General features: G+C 51.2%; 1 protein-coding gene across 1 annotated transcript in view; it reads left to right on the top strand.

Moving 5' to 3' along the window:
- Window positions 1-17,500, top strand: part of rbfox3a (RNA binding fox-1 homolog 3a) — a gene marked incomplete at its 3' end in the record, with an annotated part of 297,768 nt that overhangs the window by 230,554 nt on the left and 49,714 nt on the right. The window contains 2 exon segments of the mRNA XM_083779538.1: window positions 6,387-6,530; window positions 16,793-16,846. Coding sequence (XP_083635664.1) covers window positions 6,387-6,530; window positions 16,793-16,846 — 198 coding nt within the window.

Below are 17,500 nucleotides of genomic sequence, written 5' to 3'. Positions count from 1 at the left end.
TACAGACGCTTGTTGGTGATGTGCTCGTCCTGGTTGATGTTCAGTACAGACTCTTGTTGGTGATGTGCTCGTCCTGGTTGAGGTTCAGTACAGACTCTTGTTGGTGATGTGCTCGTCCTGGTTGATGTTCAGTACAGACGCTTGTTGGTGATGTGCTCGTCCTGGTTGATGTTCAGTACAGACGCTTGTTGGTGATGTGCTCGTCCTGGTTGATGTTCAGTACAGACGCTTGTTGGTGATGTGCTCGTCCTGGTTGATGTTCAGTACAGACTCTTGTTGGTGATGTGCTCGTCCTGGTTGATGTTCAGTACAGAGGCTTGTTGGTGATGTTCTCGTCCTGGTTGATGTTCAGTACAGACTCTTGTTGGTGATGTGCTCGTCCTGGTTGATGTTCAGTACAGAGGCTTGTTGGTGATGTTCTCGTCCTGGTTGATGTTCAGTACAGACTCTTGTTGGTGATGTGCTTGTCCTGGTTGATGTTCAGTACAGAGGCTTGTTGGTGATGTGCTCGTCCTGGTTGATGTTCAGTACCACACGTATAACATCCTGGTGCAGCAGCCATCCATCCAGGGGTTTCTGTAGGGGTGAAAAACAAATGTAAGGAAAGTGTAAAGTGGTCCGATGGGTGGGCCTCCAACAGTGGGCCCTGATCCAGAAGAGGTTCAACAGTGTTGAGGGTTAAATCCATGTATTCATCTATGGACCCCCGGGGGACGTCAGTCAATGGAGTATATACAGCGTTTAAGTGGTTAAATGGGAATGGGGGGGGTTCTCAGTTATCTGCAGTATATATAAATAGCGGAGGACATGCAAAGGGAAAGGGGGGGGGGTCTTTATATGCTTTCCACCCCCCCCCCCCCCCCCCCCCCTCCCCCTTTCTTTCAGGTGACAGAACGGATGCGCTTGCAGCTTTTCTTTGGGAGAGAAAGGGAAAACAAACAATGGGCGGACTGGGGGGGGGGGGGAGGGGGAAGGGGGGGGGGGGGGGGGCTCCGTAGCAGCAAAGAAACCACTCAAGAGCGAGCAAGGCATTACAATTCACGCAATCGAGGGCGGGGGAGGGGGGGATATCCCAGCTATATAGCTATATCCCCCCTTTTTTCGATTTAATCGGATGTAATCTACCTGCTTGGCAGAATTCCAATCAGATAGTTTCAATTATGCTCTTGTAATGCCACTCCGAAAGGAGCGGGGGGAGGTGGGGTTGGGGGGGGGGGAGTGCTGAGCCAAGCAGTTTGCGGGCGATTTGCAAATAACAGCGAGGGTTCCGGTTGGGGGGGAATCTTACAGGGGAGATGACGACTGCAACACATTGAGACGCACGCACGCACGCACACACGCACGCACGCACGCACGCACATTGGAGAGTCGCTCCGCAAATGACAGCTCTCTCCCTCATATTTTTGTTGTATTTATTCATTTATGTTACGGCGCAGCTTTGCCTCTGTGACGCCACTGGTTTTACATCACGTTGCACACACACACACACACACACACAGGCAGGCATGTACTGTACGCATGAACACACACACACACGCACACTCACACGTACACACACACACTGCACTCTCGCTCGCATCTTCCCCGTGACAGCAGCTTTGGGGACAGTAACGGTGCCACTGAAGGTGGCCTCCTATGGTAATGCCGAGGTAATTATTTTTTGCAGTGCAACACCACCATTTTACAAGGCAGGCAGGTTGGGCGCTCCGGGATCCCCTGCTCTGAGAGGGAGGCATTGAGAGATTACAGCGACAGAGTGAGTCATCGCGTTAGCGGAGAGGGGAGTTCAGGGCTGAGTATTTGTGTTCTGTGTGCGTTTGCCCCACCACACACACACACACACACACACACACACACACACACACACACACACACACACACACACACACACCACCCCTCCTTGTCAGCATGCTGTCTGCCTGTAGCGTTGACTGAAAAGTAAGCCTGATATATTTAGTCGTCTGCGTGGGTGTACAAGCCTCGATGTTTGCAAACACTGCACACCCCCATGTCTCCCAAACACTGCACACCCCCATGTCTCCCAAACACTGCACACCCCCATGTCTCCCAAACACTGCACACCCCCACGTCTCCCAAACACTGCACACCCCCATGTCCCCCAAACACTGCACACCCCCATGTCCCCCAAACACTGCACACCCCTGCATGCGTCTCCCAAACACTGCTCACCCCTGCATGCGTCTCCCAAACACTGCACACCCCCATGTCTCCCAAACACTGCACACCCCCATGTCCCCCAAACACTGCACACCCCCATGTCTCCCAAACACTGCACACCCCCATGTCCCCCAAACACTGCACACCCCCATGTCTCCCAAACGCTGCACACCCCCATGTCTCCCAAACACTGCACACCCCCATGTCTCCCAAACGCTGCACACCCCCATGTCTCCCAAACACTGCACACCCCCACGTCTCCCAAACACTGCACACCCCCATGTCTCCCAAACACTGCACACCCCCACGTCTCCCAAACACTGCACACCCCCACGTCTCCCAAACACTGCACACCCCCATGTCTCCCAAACACTGCACACCCCCAAACACTGCACACCCCCATGTCTCCCAAACACTGCACACCCCCATGTCCCCCAAACACTGCACACCCCCACGTCTCCCAAACACTGCACACCCCCACGTCTCCCAAACACTGCACACCCCCATGTCCCCCAAACACTGCACACCCCCACTTCTCCCAAACACTGCACACCCCCACGTCTCCCAAACACTGCACACCCCCATGTCCCCCAAACACTGCACACCCCCACTTCTCCCAAACACTGCACACCCCCACTTCTCCCAAACACTGCACACCCCTGCATGCGTCTCCCAAACACTGCACACCCCCATGTCCCCCAAACACTGCACACCCCCACTTCTCCCAAACACTGCACACCCCCACGTCTCCCAAACACTGCACACCCCCATGTCCCCCAAACACTGCACACCCCCACTTCTCCCAAACACTGCACACCCCCACTTCTCCCAAACACTGCACACCCCTGCATGCGTCTCCCAAACACTGCACACCCCCATGTCTCCCAAACACTGCACACCCCCATGTCTCCCAAACACTGCACACCCCCATGTCTCCCAAACACTGCACACCCCCATGTCTCCCAAACGCTGCACACCCCCATGTCCCCCAAACGCTGCACACCCCCACGTCTCCCAAACGCTGCACACCCCCACGTCTCCCAAACACTGCACACCCCCACGTCTCCCAAACACTGCACACCCCCACGTTTCCCAAACACTGCACACCCCCACGTCTCCCAAACACTGCACACCCCCACGTCTCCCAAACACTGCACACCCCCACGTCTCCCAAACGCTGCACACCCCCACGTCTCCCAAACGCTGCACACCCCCACGTCTCCCAAACACTGCACACCCCCACGTCTCCCAAACGCTGCACACCCCCATGTCTCCCAAACACTGCACACCCCCACGTCTCCCAAACACTGCACACCCCCACGTCTCCCAAACACTGCACACCCCCACGTCTCCCAAACACTGCACACCCCCACGTCTCCCAAACGCTGCACACCCCCATGTCTCCCAAACACTGCACACCCCCACGTCTCCCAAACACTGCACACCCCCACGTCTCCCAAACACTGCACACCCCCACGTCTCCCAAACACTGCACACCCCCACGTCTCCCAAACGCTGCACACCCCCACGTCTCCCAAACACTGCACACCCCCACGTCTCCCAAACACTGCTCACCCCTGCATGCGTCTCCCAAACACTGCACACCCCCACGTCTCCCAAACACTGCACACCCCCACGTCTCCCAAACACTGCACACCCCCACGTCTCCCAAACACTGCACACCCCCACGTCTCCCAAACACTGCACACCCCCACGTCTCCCAAACACTGCACACCCCCACGTCTCCCAAACACTGCACACCCCCACGTCTCCCAAACACTGCACACCCCCATGTCTCCCAAACACTGCACACCCCTGCATGCGTCTCCCGTGGTAAAGAACGCGTCCAGAGACACAGACAGACGGATATAGTCTGGCGGTAACATACGGTAAAGGTCGACAGTGTCATGTGTGACCGATGAAACAGATTGACCCGCGGGGGCCCGCGGTACCTTGTCACCACTGCACCGCTTCCACCGGCACCCTCCCCCCCCCACCCCCCAGCCCCCCGCACTGCCCCGGGCATCCTCGTGTAGCTACTCAGGACTATTAACCTCCAGCGACGAGGACATGGGCAGAGTTAAGACCCCCACTCTGCCCGGCCACACTCTCTCTCTCTCTCTCTCTGCTCTCTGCTCTCTGCTCTCTGCCGTCAGCTCGCCCCAGCCAGTCAAGTCCATTTGTCGGCTCCAGCATTCCTCGCACACGTGTTAACCTCCGGTCAGGAGTGTGTGACCGTGTCTATGGTGGCGGTACTGTGTGTGTGTGTGTGTGTGTGTGTGTGTGTGTGTGTGTGTGTGTGTGACAGACAGACAGACAGACAGACAGACAGACAGACAGACAGACAGACAGACAGACAGACAGACAGACAGACAGACAGACAGAGTGGGGGACCTTGAATCAAAGCCACTGTCACTTTTTACAATATATGTCAGTGTCTTGCGAACGGGGCCATAAAACCAAATGAATGACGGCCATTACAGTGGGAGATTGTGATTATGATAATGAGAATAATAAAGGCGATCATCATTACGATCGCGATGATAATGATAATAATGTGATGATGAATTATAATGAATAAATCCCCGGGACCATTTCCCAAATGGTGCAGAGATGTATCACTCACACACCCACCACGGCCCGCAGCCCACCGGCCCTGGAGCACTGCGAGGTTTGTGTGTGTGTGTGTGTGTGTGTGTGTGTGTGTGTGTGTGTGTGTGTGTGTGTGTGTGTGTGTGTGTGTGTGTGTGTGTGTGTGTGTGTGTGTGTGTGTGTGTGTGTGTGTGTGTGTGTGTGTGTGTGTGCGTGTGTGCCATGCATGTTCATCCCTGGGGACGTTGGACTTAACATATCGTATTCAAACAGCTTTCCTACTCAATACGTAACATTTGCACTCCGTCATGCAGTCTCTCTCTCTCTCTCTCTCTCTCATCGCCCACACGCGCCTCCATATTTAATCTCTCCATAAACCTGCTGGTTTTAAGTGTCGACAAACACACTTTCATAATTTCCGCTCGTGGACACGGTGTCATCAAGGGGGAGTGCACCGTCATCCTGACACGGTCGCCCGGAGAATTTCATTTTTGCTGTCGGAGAAAAGACAAAGTAAAAAAGAAAAAGGAAATGAAATAACAAACAGGACACACCGAAAAAACAAGAAAAGAACAAGAACAGAAAGAAAAAGAACAAAAAACACACAGGAGGAAGAATCAGGCCTGAACCTGGTCCATCTGACCAGACGGGGCCGGCGGTGCTCCCGCCGTCAGCGCGTGTCGGGGGGGAGGGTGAAACCAGAAGGATTTGTCACCGCCACGGTGGGGCCGCGCCGCGCCGTCGTTCATATAGAAATGTCAGCGGCGCGTTCGCGCACAATGATGAAGCGACGGGCGGCCGGCGCGCCGGGTGCTCTGAGAGGGGGGCGCGCATAATGTGTCTGTGGTCTAGACGTGTCAGGTTGAGAGGGGGGCGCGCATAATGTGTCTGTGGTCTAGACGTGTCAGGTTGAGAGGGGGGCGCGCATAATGTGTCTGTGGTCTAGACGTGTCAGGTTGAGAGGGGGGCGCGCATAATGTGTCAGTGGTCTAGACGTGTCAGGTTGAGAGGGGGGCGCGCAGAATGTGTCTGTGGTCTAGACGTGTCAGGTTGAGAGGGGGGCGCGCATAATGTGTCTGTGGTCTAGACGTGTCAGGTTGAGAGGGGGGCGCGCATAATGTGTCTGTGGTCTAGACGTGTCAGGTTGGAGGGCGAGGGGTGGCGGCGTGGGTTTTGCTGCTTTCACGGCTTTTTTTTTTGTCAGCACCCTCAATCTTCACCCATACCCAACATTTGCTTAAAGAGCTAAGTGCGTGAGATGAACATGCAGATTCGTTAGCTCTTATTCCGAGCGATAACTCAACAGGCTGTTTTATCTGTCTCTGCTTCGTCCGATTTGAAGATTAACCTGTCTTTTTTTTATGTTTCTTTGAGGCTTTCGCCTTTATTTTATATTTTTTATTGAGGGACAGACCGTACGTAGGCTGACAGGAAATGGGGGAGATAGATGGGGTGAAGACATGCAGTAAAGGCCGTCGGGACCACGGCACACTGCCAGACTGGATTACCAGCCAAGGTGCCTGGACCACTGAGCCATGGCCCAGGCCCAGATGAACCTGTCTATTGGGAGTTAATGAGTGTCTTGTGTCTGTTTTGTGTTGGATTCCCTCCGGCAGACAGATGATGTGACGCAAACGGACGTGTCTCAGCAGCTCCAGCTCCAGCATTCAGACGCCTCGGAGAAGCAGCAGCCCAAGAGGTTACACGTCTCCAACATCCCCTTCCGCTTCCGGGACCCCGACCTAAGGCAAATGTTCGGGGTGAGTCCTCTCGCACGCACGCACGCACGTCTTGTGTTATTACACTATTTCACTATTACAGTTACTAGTGTCTCTATTATTGTGATGCCATGTCCTAGTGCCTGATGGGTCAAATTTGTCCCAAAGAGACATTGCCAAATATCATATAGTGAGGTCAAATGTAATCTACTTCAATATTTCAATTGTTGTTGAGTCATCACAAAACTTGCAGCACACAATGCATACACTGAGTTGTCATTACCCGGATTTGAACACACAACCTTGATCCGAAGGCGATTGCTCGACTGAGCTAAGTAGACACTGTCAGTTGACTCAAAACAGTTACTCTAAACAGTAACATCATTCAGTATTCATATAGTATTACGTGCAGAAGAAGTTTCACAAAACAGCAATTTCCTTTGGCTCATAAAAACTTACGATTCGATTTATTGTTCGTAAAGGTCCAAAGTTCACGTGTAGAAGTTTTCGTGCATTTTGATCAAAGATTCTGGGATTAGATACATTTTAAAATGTTTTTCATATAATTCAAAATGGCGGGTAATCTAAAGGTCAGAGGTCAAAAGTCAGAACACGAAAGTTGTTCGGCATGAGGAGACACATGTGTAACTATCAAAGTGTCATTGCCAACGGTCAAACGGTTCATATATGCAAGTTCAAAGTTTGCATTTTCAACTTAATTTTCAGTGCTATAGCGCCACCATTTGGCCAATCGCCATGGGCTTCACATCGTTTGTCATGGCCCTCTACCATGTTGACAAGTTTCACGAAAACCTGGCTCGAAAAAGGCTGGTCTGCATTTCATGTGAGTGCAGGAAGAGAATAGTAACATAGCTCTAATGAAGGCATTAGAGCTATGGCTCAGAGTAACATAGCTCTAATGAAGAGTAACATAGCTCTAATGAAGGCATTAGAGCTATGGCTCAGAGTAACATAGCTCTAATGAAGGCATTAGAGCTATGGCTCAGAGTAACATAGCCTCTAATGAAGGCATTAGAGCTATGGCTCAGAGTAACATACTGTAGCTCTAATGAAGGCATTAGAGCTATGGCTCAGAGTAACATAGCTCTAATGAAGGCATTAGAGCTAATGAAGGCATTAGAGCTATATGGCCCAGAGTAACATAGCTCTAATGAAGGCATTAGAGCTAATGAAGGCATTAGAGCTATGGCCCAGAGTAACATAGCTCTAATGAAGGCATTAGAGCTATGGACCAGAGCTAGGGTGAGTCCTCTTGCACATACAATGCTGACACTATTTCGTATGTCTGCACGTCTGTCTGTGCACACGCATACAACGTGCAGTCAGGGCCGCTTCAAGTTGTAACACAACCTGACAGTCTGAAACCACACAGCGTCACATCTCATGAAGAAAACGGAAAAAACACACAGAACCGGGAATTGAAGTGAACATCCTCAATTCAATAACCATAATGGAGCCCACAGTCAAGAGCATTACCAAAAATGTCATGTGACCGCTGCCCACTAATTGGACCATTAGAACCGAGAGGGCTGCTAATTCATGTCGTACGACCGCGACGTCAACGACATGATATTAATTACGGGAGAAACTCCTAAGCTAGAGCACTATGAATTAGGGAAAACATGGTCTCTCTCTCTCTCTTTCTCTCTCTCCCTCTCTCTCCTCAACCCCCCCCTCTCCTCCCCTCTCTCCATTTTTCTCTGTATTTGTTGACTTTATTGTTCCCGGCTGCGGTGCAGGTCCTGTAGAATCCAAATCGTCTCAGTAATTAGCTCGAGAGGCTTTTGTGTTGTGCCTGGCCGCAGCGTGAGGCTTATGGATGTATGATGCAAATTGATCACGGCCCCTCTCTCTCTCCTCCTCCCTCCCCTCCCTCCCTCCCTCCCCTCCCTCCCTCCCCTCCCCTCCCCTCCCTCCCCCTCCCTCCCTCCCTCCCTCCCTCTCCCTCCCTCCCTCCCTCTCTCTCTCCCCTCCCCTCCCTCCTCTCTCTCTCCCTCCCTCCCCTCTCCTCCCTCCCCTCCCTCTCTCCCTCCCTCCCTCTCTCCTCCCCTCCCTCTCTCTCTCTCCCTCCCTCCCTCCCTCCCTCCCTCCCTCCCTCCCTCCCTCCCCTCCCTCCCTCCCTCCCTCCTCTCTCTCCTCTCCCTCCCTCCCTCCTTCCCTCCCTACCTCTCATTCTTTCCTCGTTCCCTCTGTTTTCTTCCCTCTCCTCTCCTTGTTGTATCTCTTTGTATGGTTGGCATGGCCGGGGCGGGGCTGAGCTAGCGAGGAGGACTGTGGGATTGATTGTTTTGGGCAGAACATGCAAGGCAAAGCAAGGTAGCCAAGGCCGCCCCTGCCTCCCCCCCCCACCCCCTCTAGCTCCCCCCAACGACACGGTGTTCCACAATGGAAGCCTTTGTAAAGGACCTAGAAGCCTCATCCCTCCTCGGCTTCCTAATGGCTTCTGGAGCGCCACCGCTGGCGCTCAATACGCCATTACTGCTACGCATGAGTGCAGCCCGCAGACATCTCAGGTTGGTGGGAGGGAGGGAGGGAGGGAGGAAGGACGGGCGGGGGAGAAAGAGAGAGAGAGAGAGAGAGAGAGGGGGGGGGGGGGGGGGGGGGAATGACAGGGGACAGGAGAGCGTCGAGGCAAGCATTTAGGATGGCACCCCCCGGCCGGGCCCATCAGGGGAGCGGCCTCGCGCCAGAGCCCTTCGGGAGAGAGCCATCTGCTCCCTGCGTGCGGCCTCCTCTCTCCCAGCCGCGTATACTTAGCGAGCGGGTTGACCGCCCGGCAGAATGCTACCGCCGCTGGCTCATCAAGCTAACACAGTGGCCTAAATATGAATGAGAGAGGAGGAAGGAGGGAAGAGGAGGGAGGAGGAAAGAGGGAGGGTCCATGAGGAGGGAGGAGGAAGAGGGAGGGTCCATGAGGAGGGAGAGGAGGGGAGGGAGGGAGAGGGAGGGTCCATGAGGAGGGAGAGGAGGGAGGAGGAAAGAGGGGAGGGTCCATGAGGATGGAGGAGGAAGAGGGGAGGGTCCATGAGGAGGGAGGAGGAAGAGGGAGGGGTCCATGAGGAGGGAGAGGAGGGAGGAGGAAGAGGGAGGGTCCATGAAGGATGGAGAGGAGGAGGAGGAGGGAGAGGGAGGGGTCCATGAGGAGGGAGGAGGAAGAGGGAGGGTCCATGAGGAGGGAGAGGAGGGAGGAGGAAGAGGGGAGGGTCCATGAGGAGGGAGAGGAGGGAGGAGGAAGAGGGAGGGTCCATGAGGAGGGAGGAGGAAGAGGGAGGGTCCATGAGGAGGGAGGAGGAAGAGGGAGGGTCCATGAGGAGGGAGGAGGGAGGGAGGAGGGAGAGGGAGGGTCCATGAGGATGGAGAGGAGGGAGAGGAAGAGGGAGGAGGATCCATGAGGAGGGAGGAGGAAGAGGAGGGTCCATGAGGAGGGAGAGGAGGGAGGAGGGAGAGGGAGGGTCCATGAGGAGGGAGGAGGAGGGAGGAGGAAGAGGGAGGGTCCATGAGGAGGGAGAGGAGGGAGGAGGGAGAGGGAGGGTCCATGAGGAGGGAGAGGAGGGGAGGAGGGAGAGGGGACGGGTCTATGAGGAGGGAGGAGGAAGAGGGAGGGTCCATGAGGAGGGGAGAGGAGGGAGGAGGAAGAGGGAGGATCCATGAGGAGGGAGAGGAGGGAGGAGGGAGAGGGAGGGTCCATGAGGAGGGAGAGGAGGGAGGGAGGAAGAGGGAGGGGTCCATGAGGAGGGAGGAGGGAAGAGGGAGGGGTCCATGAGGAGGGAGGAGGAAAGAGGGAGGGTCCATGAGGAGGAGGGAGGAGGAAGAGGGAGGGTCCATGAGGATGGAGAGGAGGGAGGGAGGAAGAGGGAGGATCCATGAGGAGGGAGAGGAGGGAGAGGGGAGGAGGGGAGGGTCCATGAGGAGGGAGAGGAGGGAGGAGGGAAGAGGGAGGATCCATGAGGAGGGAGAGGAGGGAGGAGGGAGAGGGAGGGGTCCCATGAGGAGGGAGAGGAGGGAGAGGGAGAGGGGAGGGTCTATGAGGAGGGAGGAGGGAAGAGGGAGGGTCCATGAGGAGGGAGAGGAGGGAGGAGGAAGAGGGAGGGTCCATGAGGAGGGAGGAGGAAGAGGGAGGGTCCATGAGGAGGGAGGAGGAAGAGGGAGGGTCCATGAGGAGGGAGGAGGGAAGAGGGAGGGTCCATGAGGATGGAGAGGAGGGAGAGGAAGAGGGAGGATCCAATGAGGAGGGAGGAGGAAGAGGGAGGGTCCATGAGGAGGGAGGAGGAAGAGGGAGGGTCCATGAGGAGGGAGAGGAGGGAGAGGGAGAGGGAGGGGTCCATGAGGAGGGAGAGGAGAAGAGGGAGGGTCCATGAGGAGGGAGAGGAGGAAGAGGGAGGGGTCCATGAGGAGGGAGAGGGGAGAGGGAGGGTCTATGAGGAGGGAGAGGGAGAGGGAGGGTCCATGAGGAGGGAGAGGAGGGAGGAGGGAGAGGGAGGGTCCATGAGGAGGGAGAGTAGGGAGGAGGAAGAGGGAGGGTCCATGCAGGAACCGGCCCCCTCAAAACGTCCGCCGTGGGATCCAGGCTAGGCGACGACATGCCTTGCACTTCCCCTAACGAGCCACTGAATGAAAAGGCTCATTAGCGGGACCACCGGTGGACCCTAATCAGTAATTAGTGGCTGTGATCTCAGAGAGAGAGCCCGGCGACTGTGTGTGTGAGCATGTGCATGTGCGTGTGCATGTGCATGTGCATGTGCATGTGCATGTGCATGTGCATGTGCATGTGCATGTGCATGTGCATGTGCATGTGCATGTGCATGTGCATGTGCGTGTGCGTGTGCGTGTGCGTGTGTGAAATGGACAGAAAATAAACAGCCCCAGGCCCTTGCATGTGGTGCATGTTGCACTGCTTCGGGAATGCCCTCTCACAACGCTCACAACGTGTCACAGTGTGACGTGCTGTGAGCTTGTAGATCCACTATTTTACAGTGTATTAAAGAGATGGTGAGAGGCCTGTTACTGAACAAACATTCTATAGCAATGATTACTATCAGAATATCAATAATAACATTCATATACCATGTTAGTATGACAGTGTCACTTGTCAAAATGAACTGATCTGCAAGTTAACAATGTGTCGGTTGACAATGTATTGATAGCTTATATTGACTAGCAACCACGACATAGACTTCAGGGTCAATCGGGAATTTGGTACCTCACAATATCACAGATTGTACAATTCGAAGCTTAACAGCTTTACACCAATGGCTTTCGTACGGCAAGACGGTGCTGTATAGTGTACAGGTTCAGGGTTATTATAAATAACGCATATAGATGCACACTAGCTAATTTGTCTCCGGGGTTAACGAGTGTTATTTTGAATTGTTACGGTGATGCCACTGGGAGGATAGGCTTTATCATTAGCGGAATAAAACAAATGAATGAAACAGCAGTGAAACACGGCAAGAGCCTCACTCGGGGAGACGACTGCATGGGGGCCAAATTGCTACATAGCTTCTCCAAAGCTCCCGTGACTCATGGGAGCTTTGTAGAAGTGATGAAAACAGACACATTACATGCGTTGCGACTAAACAGTCCAATCCGCATTGTTCTTGTACGATGGAGATGGGAATGCCCGTTGAGGTGTGATCATTCTGAGCACATTAAAACTGTTTAAGTGCCAAACCGCAATCCCGTCTTCTAAACGTCTTTGCAATGAGTGCCAAGGCCGACAAGACGTAATTAAAAAAAAATAATAATAAAAATATTTCTTTTTTTTTAAACGCCCTCTCTTTTTTTATAATGGGAGAATTGGCACTCAGAGCCTAAACTGGTGACCACCAGGTGGCACTGAAGGAGTGTGTTCAAATTAAGGTTTAATCTTAAGCCCGAATGCAGCGGGGGAACAAAAGATAACGGAAGAGGGGGTGTTTACAAGGACTTTTTTCATTTTAAAATAGTGCTTACGTTGTGTGGGCAGCTGCTGCATGTTTGTGTGTGCGTGCGTGCATACTGTTTAGATGGATGGATAGATAGATAGATAGATAGATAGATAGATAGATAGATAGATAGATAGATAGATAGATAGATAGATAGATAGATAGATAGGTACGTAGGTAGGTAGGTATAGGTAGGTAGGTATAGGTAGGTAGGTGGGTGGGTAGGTGGGTGGATGGATAGATGGATGGATGGATGGATGGATGGATGGATGGATAGATAGACACCGATTTCAGCGAGTTCAGCGACATATGAGCCCGCCTCCGCTCCCCTCTTCCTCCTCCCTCCCCAGTAGAACGCAGCGGAGAACACTTGTAACGGTCAGATATTACTATCACTGCTACGAATTATTTAAATCACGGGTTGTGAATGATCTCTTCTTAAGATACAACTGATAAAGTGGAATGTAATGAGACATTTCTGTAGACTTAGATAGCATCTGATACAGACTTATAGCATGTTATGTAGACGGCACTATAATTGCATTGTATATAGTCATAGCACGCCATAGTACATATGTATAGCATAGTAGTATATATATATAGTTTATATGTATAGTCTCATAATATAGATATTCCACTGTTACTTTCTTAGCTTACGCATGTTTTATGATAAATGCTTTTGTGATGTATTCCCATGCTTTTGTTTTGATTATTGTAAGTCGCTCTGGATTAAGAGCGTCTGCTAAATGCCTAAATTGTAAATTGTAATGAAAATAGCCTAAATAAGCAAGCATAAAACAGTCAGAAGCAAAGCTCACATCACCTTTTATCTATAGTTCAAAGCAACAGTTATACAGAGTTGAATGAAATTAATGAGTAAATTAATGAAATCGAGTGTCCGTGTCTCACACACGCACGCCCGTTCTTATGGTTTCTTATCGTTCCGTCATCCGTGGATGTTTACAACCAAAGTCTGTTGCCCCCAGAGTTCCTTTCACAACGTAAAACTCCCTCCAAAGTAAAGTAAAGGTGATAAAAAGAACTTAATCCATCCCCGTAGCGAACGTAATCCAGGTATCTGCTATCCAAACGAAGAGGAAGAAAACCCTCGGATCCTCGCGGGACGTTGAAGTAAATAAATAAATAAAAGACGAACGATCTCACCAGTAGAAGAAAGTCTCGAGCCTCCTCATATAGGGAGCGCAATCGTTCTTGTAGCTATAGCTTAGTTAACGAGATGTTTAGAGAACAAACGTGTCCAGGTCCCTCGTAGACTCCCTGTTTGTTTGTCTGTCTCTCTCCGTCCCGTCCAGGCCGGTAACTTCCGCCTACTTTATGGGCGTCAGTCCAACTCAGACCCATGTCACTCAAAATATATCAAATCATAAACATAGTGTTTAAAACCCCCCAAATAATAACAAAATCACACAATAGACAGCACAGCATTTATAGGACCTTACCCTTGACAGATGGCGTTAATTAGAAATATTAAATAATAGAACATGTACTTTTAAATGTTGCTATTAAAAATAAATCATCTTTAACTTGTGTGGCAGTTGCTACACACTGGCGTCACCAAAGTTGGAGCGACGCCTCTCTGCACTGTTATTAGTTTAGTAAATGTATCACCACTACATGTATCATGTGAATGTATCACCACTACATGTATCATGTGAATGTATCAACACTACATGTATCATGTATCTGTATCACCACTACATGTATCATGTGAATGTATCACCACTACATGTATCATGTGAATGTAGGAATGGTCCTGTGTGTGTGTGTGTGTGTGTGTGTGTGTGTGTGTGTGTGTGTGTGTGTGTGTGTGTGTGTGTGTGTGTGTGTGTGTGTGTGTGTGTGTGTGCTGTAGCCACAAGTCTCCAAGGATGACGTCATTCCCCACCAGTCTCCTCACTCTCACCCCCCCTCACTCCCATTGATGCTATTGTTATTTATCCGAGCTGCTGAGGCAGCGCTTTTCCTCTCTCTCTCTCTGTGTGTGTGCGTGCGCGTGTGTGCGTGCATGCGTGCGTGCGTGCGTGCATACACGTGTGTGTGTGGGCGAGGGGGTGTGGCGTGGCAGAAGTCTCTGAGATCACTGGCGTGGTTGCGCAGCGAGCGGTTCCCGGCGCCATGTGGGGAGAAAAAAAAGTCTCTGCCAAGACGACTTCCTCCGCAGCTAATTAATCAACGCCACCAGCCCATTACGCTCGGTTAAAACAATTAGCATCTGCACATCGCACGGGGGGAAAAGACGCTGTCATCGCCGGGGCTAGGACGGCGGGGGCGTCACGCTGCGATACAAACTCTCGTGTGTGTGTGTGTGTGTGTGTGTGTGTGTGTGTGTGTGTGTGTGTGAGTGCGTGAGTGTGTGCATGCATGCATGCGTGCGTGCGTGCGTGCGTGCGTGCGTATTCGAGCCTCGCACCTAAACAGAGAAGAAAGAGGGAAAATCTATATAAAATGTGCTTTCCCGCTGGTATCAGTGGAACCGAGCTCCATGGGAGGAAGATGTTTACATATGCCGAGTATGTTAATAAAATATAACTGGTACATATGTGACCCAGCTTGACTGATTTTTGTCGTGTCATGAACGCAGGGGATCATAGCTTCAAATTGAGATATTGGTTGTTCAGTTTGACCCACCAGTTTTGGAGATAATGGCTTATAGAGTAATGTCTTGCAGAAAACAGCGAGTTGAGAAAACAGGCCTGAAAGGTTCACTTCTGTGGACTTCTGTGGACTAACATTACACCTACAGTACCTAGTACATAGTCGATATGTCGATATCGATTTCAGCTCTGACATACTCTGGTATGTGAAGAGTTTGCCCGTGCTATTAACACATTTTGTATTAAAAATACAAAAATACAAAAATCCAGTTTTTCTCTGGTGAAAAGCTGGAGGCCCTCTGACAGAGCCTAATAGCTTAAGGTCAACCCAGAAACAGAACTGTGTCCATCGTAGACACATGGATCTAAATATCTCAATAGAAGAGTGGGGAGACCATATATACAACCACCCCGATCATATAAGGTGTATTAATATACTCTACAATTAAATGATATTCACACAAAAAAATAGGACCCAACAGCACTGCATAATAGTGGGGGGGGGGGGGGGGGGGTGTTTTCCCTGCTGTCCCGTGTGAGTTTAACCCATTTTGGTGTTGGCATTACGTTATGCTTTAGCTATTTAAAAATAGCAGATCTACAAGCTCATAGAGCTTGTAGGTCTGCTAATTATTTTTTTATCGAAGAACGACTGACATAGAAACATAGCTTTTTCAGAAAACTATCATTTTCAAACAGACATTTTTAGAATCTGATCTCAGGTCAGAATGGGTTAAGTCCCTACTTTTCTGGGAGGGAGTGTCCCCACACACACACACACACACACACACACACACACACACACACACACACACACACAATTCAATTCCATTCACACACACCCTATTAGTATCTCAGTCAAATGATCCGTCCCCTCGTCCCTCCGTGGGGAGCGTGGGCCACATGGAATTAGAGGCCCTGCGTCGCCTCATCCCGTCGTGCCCAAGTGAAGGCGACGCGGACCGCCTGACAGGGTAATTACTTTTAATGAAATTAATACGGCCATCGTAGGCGGCAATTAAAAGTGGCTCTCGCTCAACTCATTAGAAGACGGGGCGGTGTGTGTGGGGGGGAGGGGGGGGGGATGGACAGACGGAAGGATGTATGGTTTGCTTTCGTTTTTCTGTTGTCTAATGATCCGAAGGCGGGCCTGTTAAATCGAAGTGCCTAAGCCCCCCACCAAGGAGAGAGAGAGAGAGAGAGAGAGAGAGAGAGAGAGACAGAGAGAGAGAGAGAGACAGAGAGAGAGACAGAGAGAGAGAGAGAGAGACAGAGATTCCACCTGTTCAGGAGGATCCCCCCCTCCCCCCCAGCTGTCCGCTCTCCACGGAGCGCAAATTTCAGGAAGACACGTTTTCTGCCAAGGCATGTGATCTTGTTTCTTACAGCATCGTTGAAAAGCAAATTGCGAGCAGGCGATAAAAGCAGTTGATCCCCCTCCCCCGGTTTTCACCAGGCTGTCGAGTGGGAAAGTATTTGCCGAAGCTAACAAATGCAAATAGATGTCGTTTCTCCTCGAAAACCTAACATTTCCATATTTGCCTTAATGGCTTTCTCCTCGGCAGTCCCTCGTTCCTCTGGTGAAATCGCTACCCTGGTTAAAGGCATTCTAACTTATCTCCCCTCTCTCCCTCTCTCCGTCTCTCTTTCTCTCTGTCTGTCTCTCTCTCTCCCCTCCCTCCCTTCCTCCCTCCCTCCCTTCCACTCCCTCCCATTGTTCCCTCTTTTCTTTCTCTCTCCGCAGCAATTTGGGAAGATTTTAGATGTGGAGATTATCTTTAATGAACGAGGATCCAAGGTAAGGTCAGCATGTAACTGTGTTTCCTAATGACGGTATTAGACTTTATACCAGGGCAGTGGCGTGCACAGATATACACTAGGGGGTGCACCCTCTGCCCTTTTGGCAATTTTGCTCTTAAAAAAAAAAAAAAAAGTTTTCTTTTTTTTCTTCATTTGTAGTGTGTGGAACATGCGGTGACATTGATCAAATCTTGATAAAAAAAACGCTTCTACTATATTATTTAGGCCCCCACAATCTAAAGATATGTCAGTGGTTCTTCGATTAAAGAAAAATAGCAGATCTACAAGCTCATAGCGCGCCACTCGGTGGCGCGCTATGAGCTTGTAGATCTGCTATTTTTCAATAGCTATAAAGCACCAAAATGGGTTCCCACCCCAAAATGCACTGCACAAGGTGCCCTTTTTTTCACTTGAGCTCTAAATGTCTGTGCACGCCACTGTACCAGGGGACAGGAGAGAGATAGAGGGGGGAGGGGGGTATACGATTTTAGTCAACTAAAACTACAGTTGATTTAGTCGACTGTATTATTTTGGGGGGCATTGAAGGCGTTGTAATGCCTGATTTTACACTTGGTTGCATGCTGAAAATATCTACAAGTTCGTTGTAGATCTGCCATTCTACATCCAAGCTCAACCAAACACAACTTATTTT

The sequence above is a fragment of the Protomyctophum parallelum genome, assembly GCF_964188405.1.
Source record: "Protomyctophum parallelum genome assembly, chromosome: 13".
NCBI classification, from domain to species: domain Eukaryota; kingdom Metazoa; phylum Chordata; class Actinopteri; order Myctophiformes; family Myctophidae; genus Protomyctophum; species Protomyctophum parallelum.
The sequence above is the reverse complement of the archived record's forward strand: the minus strand, read 5'-3'. Positions and strand labels throughout refer to the sequence as shown.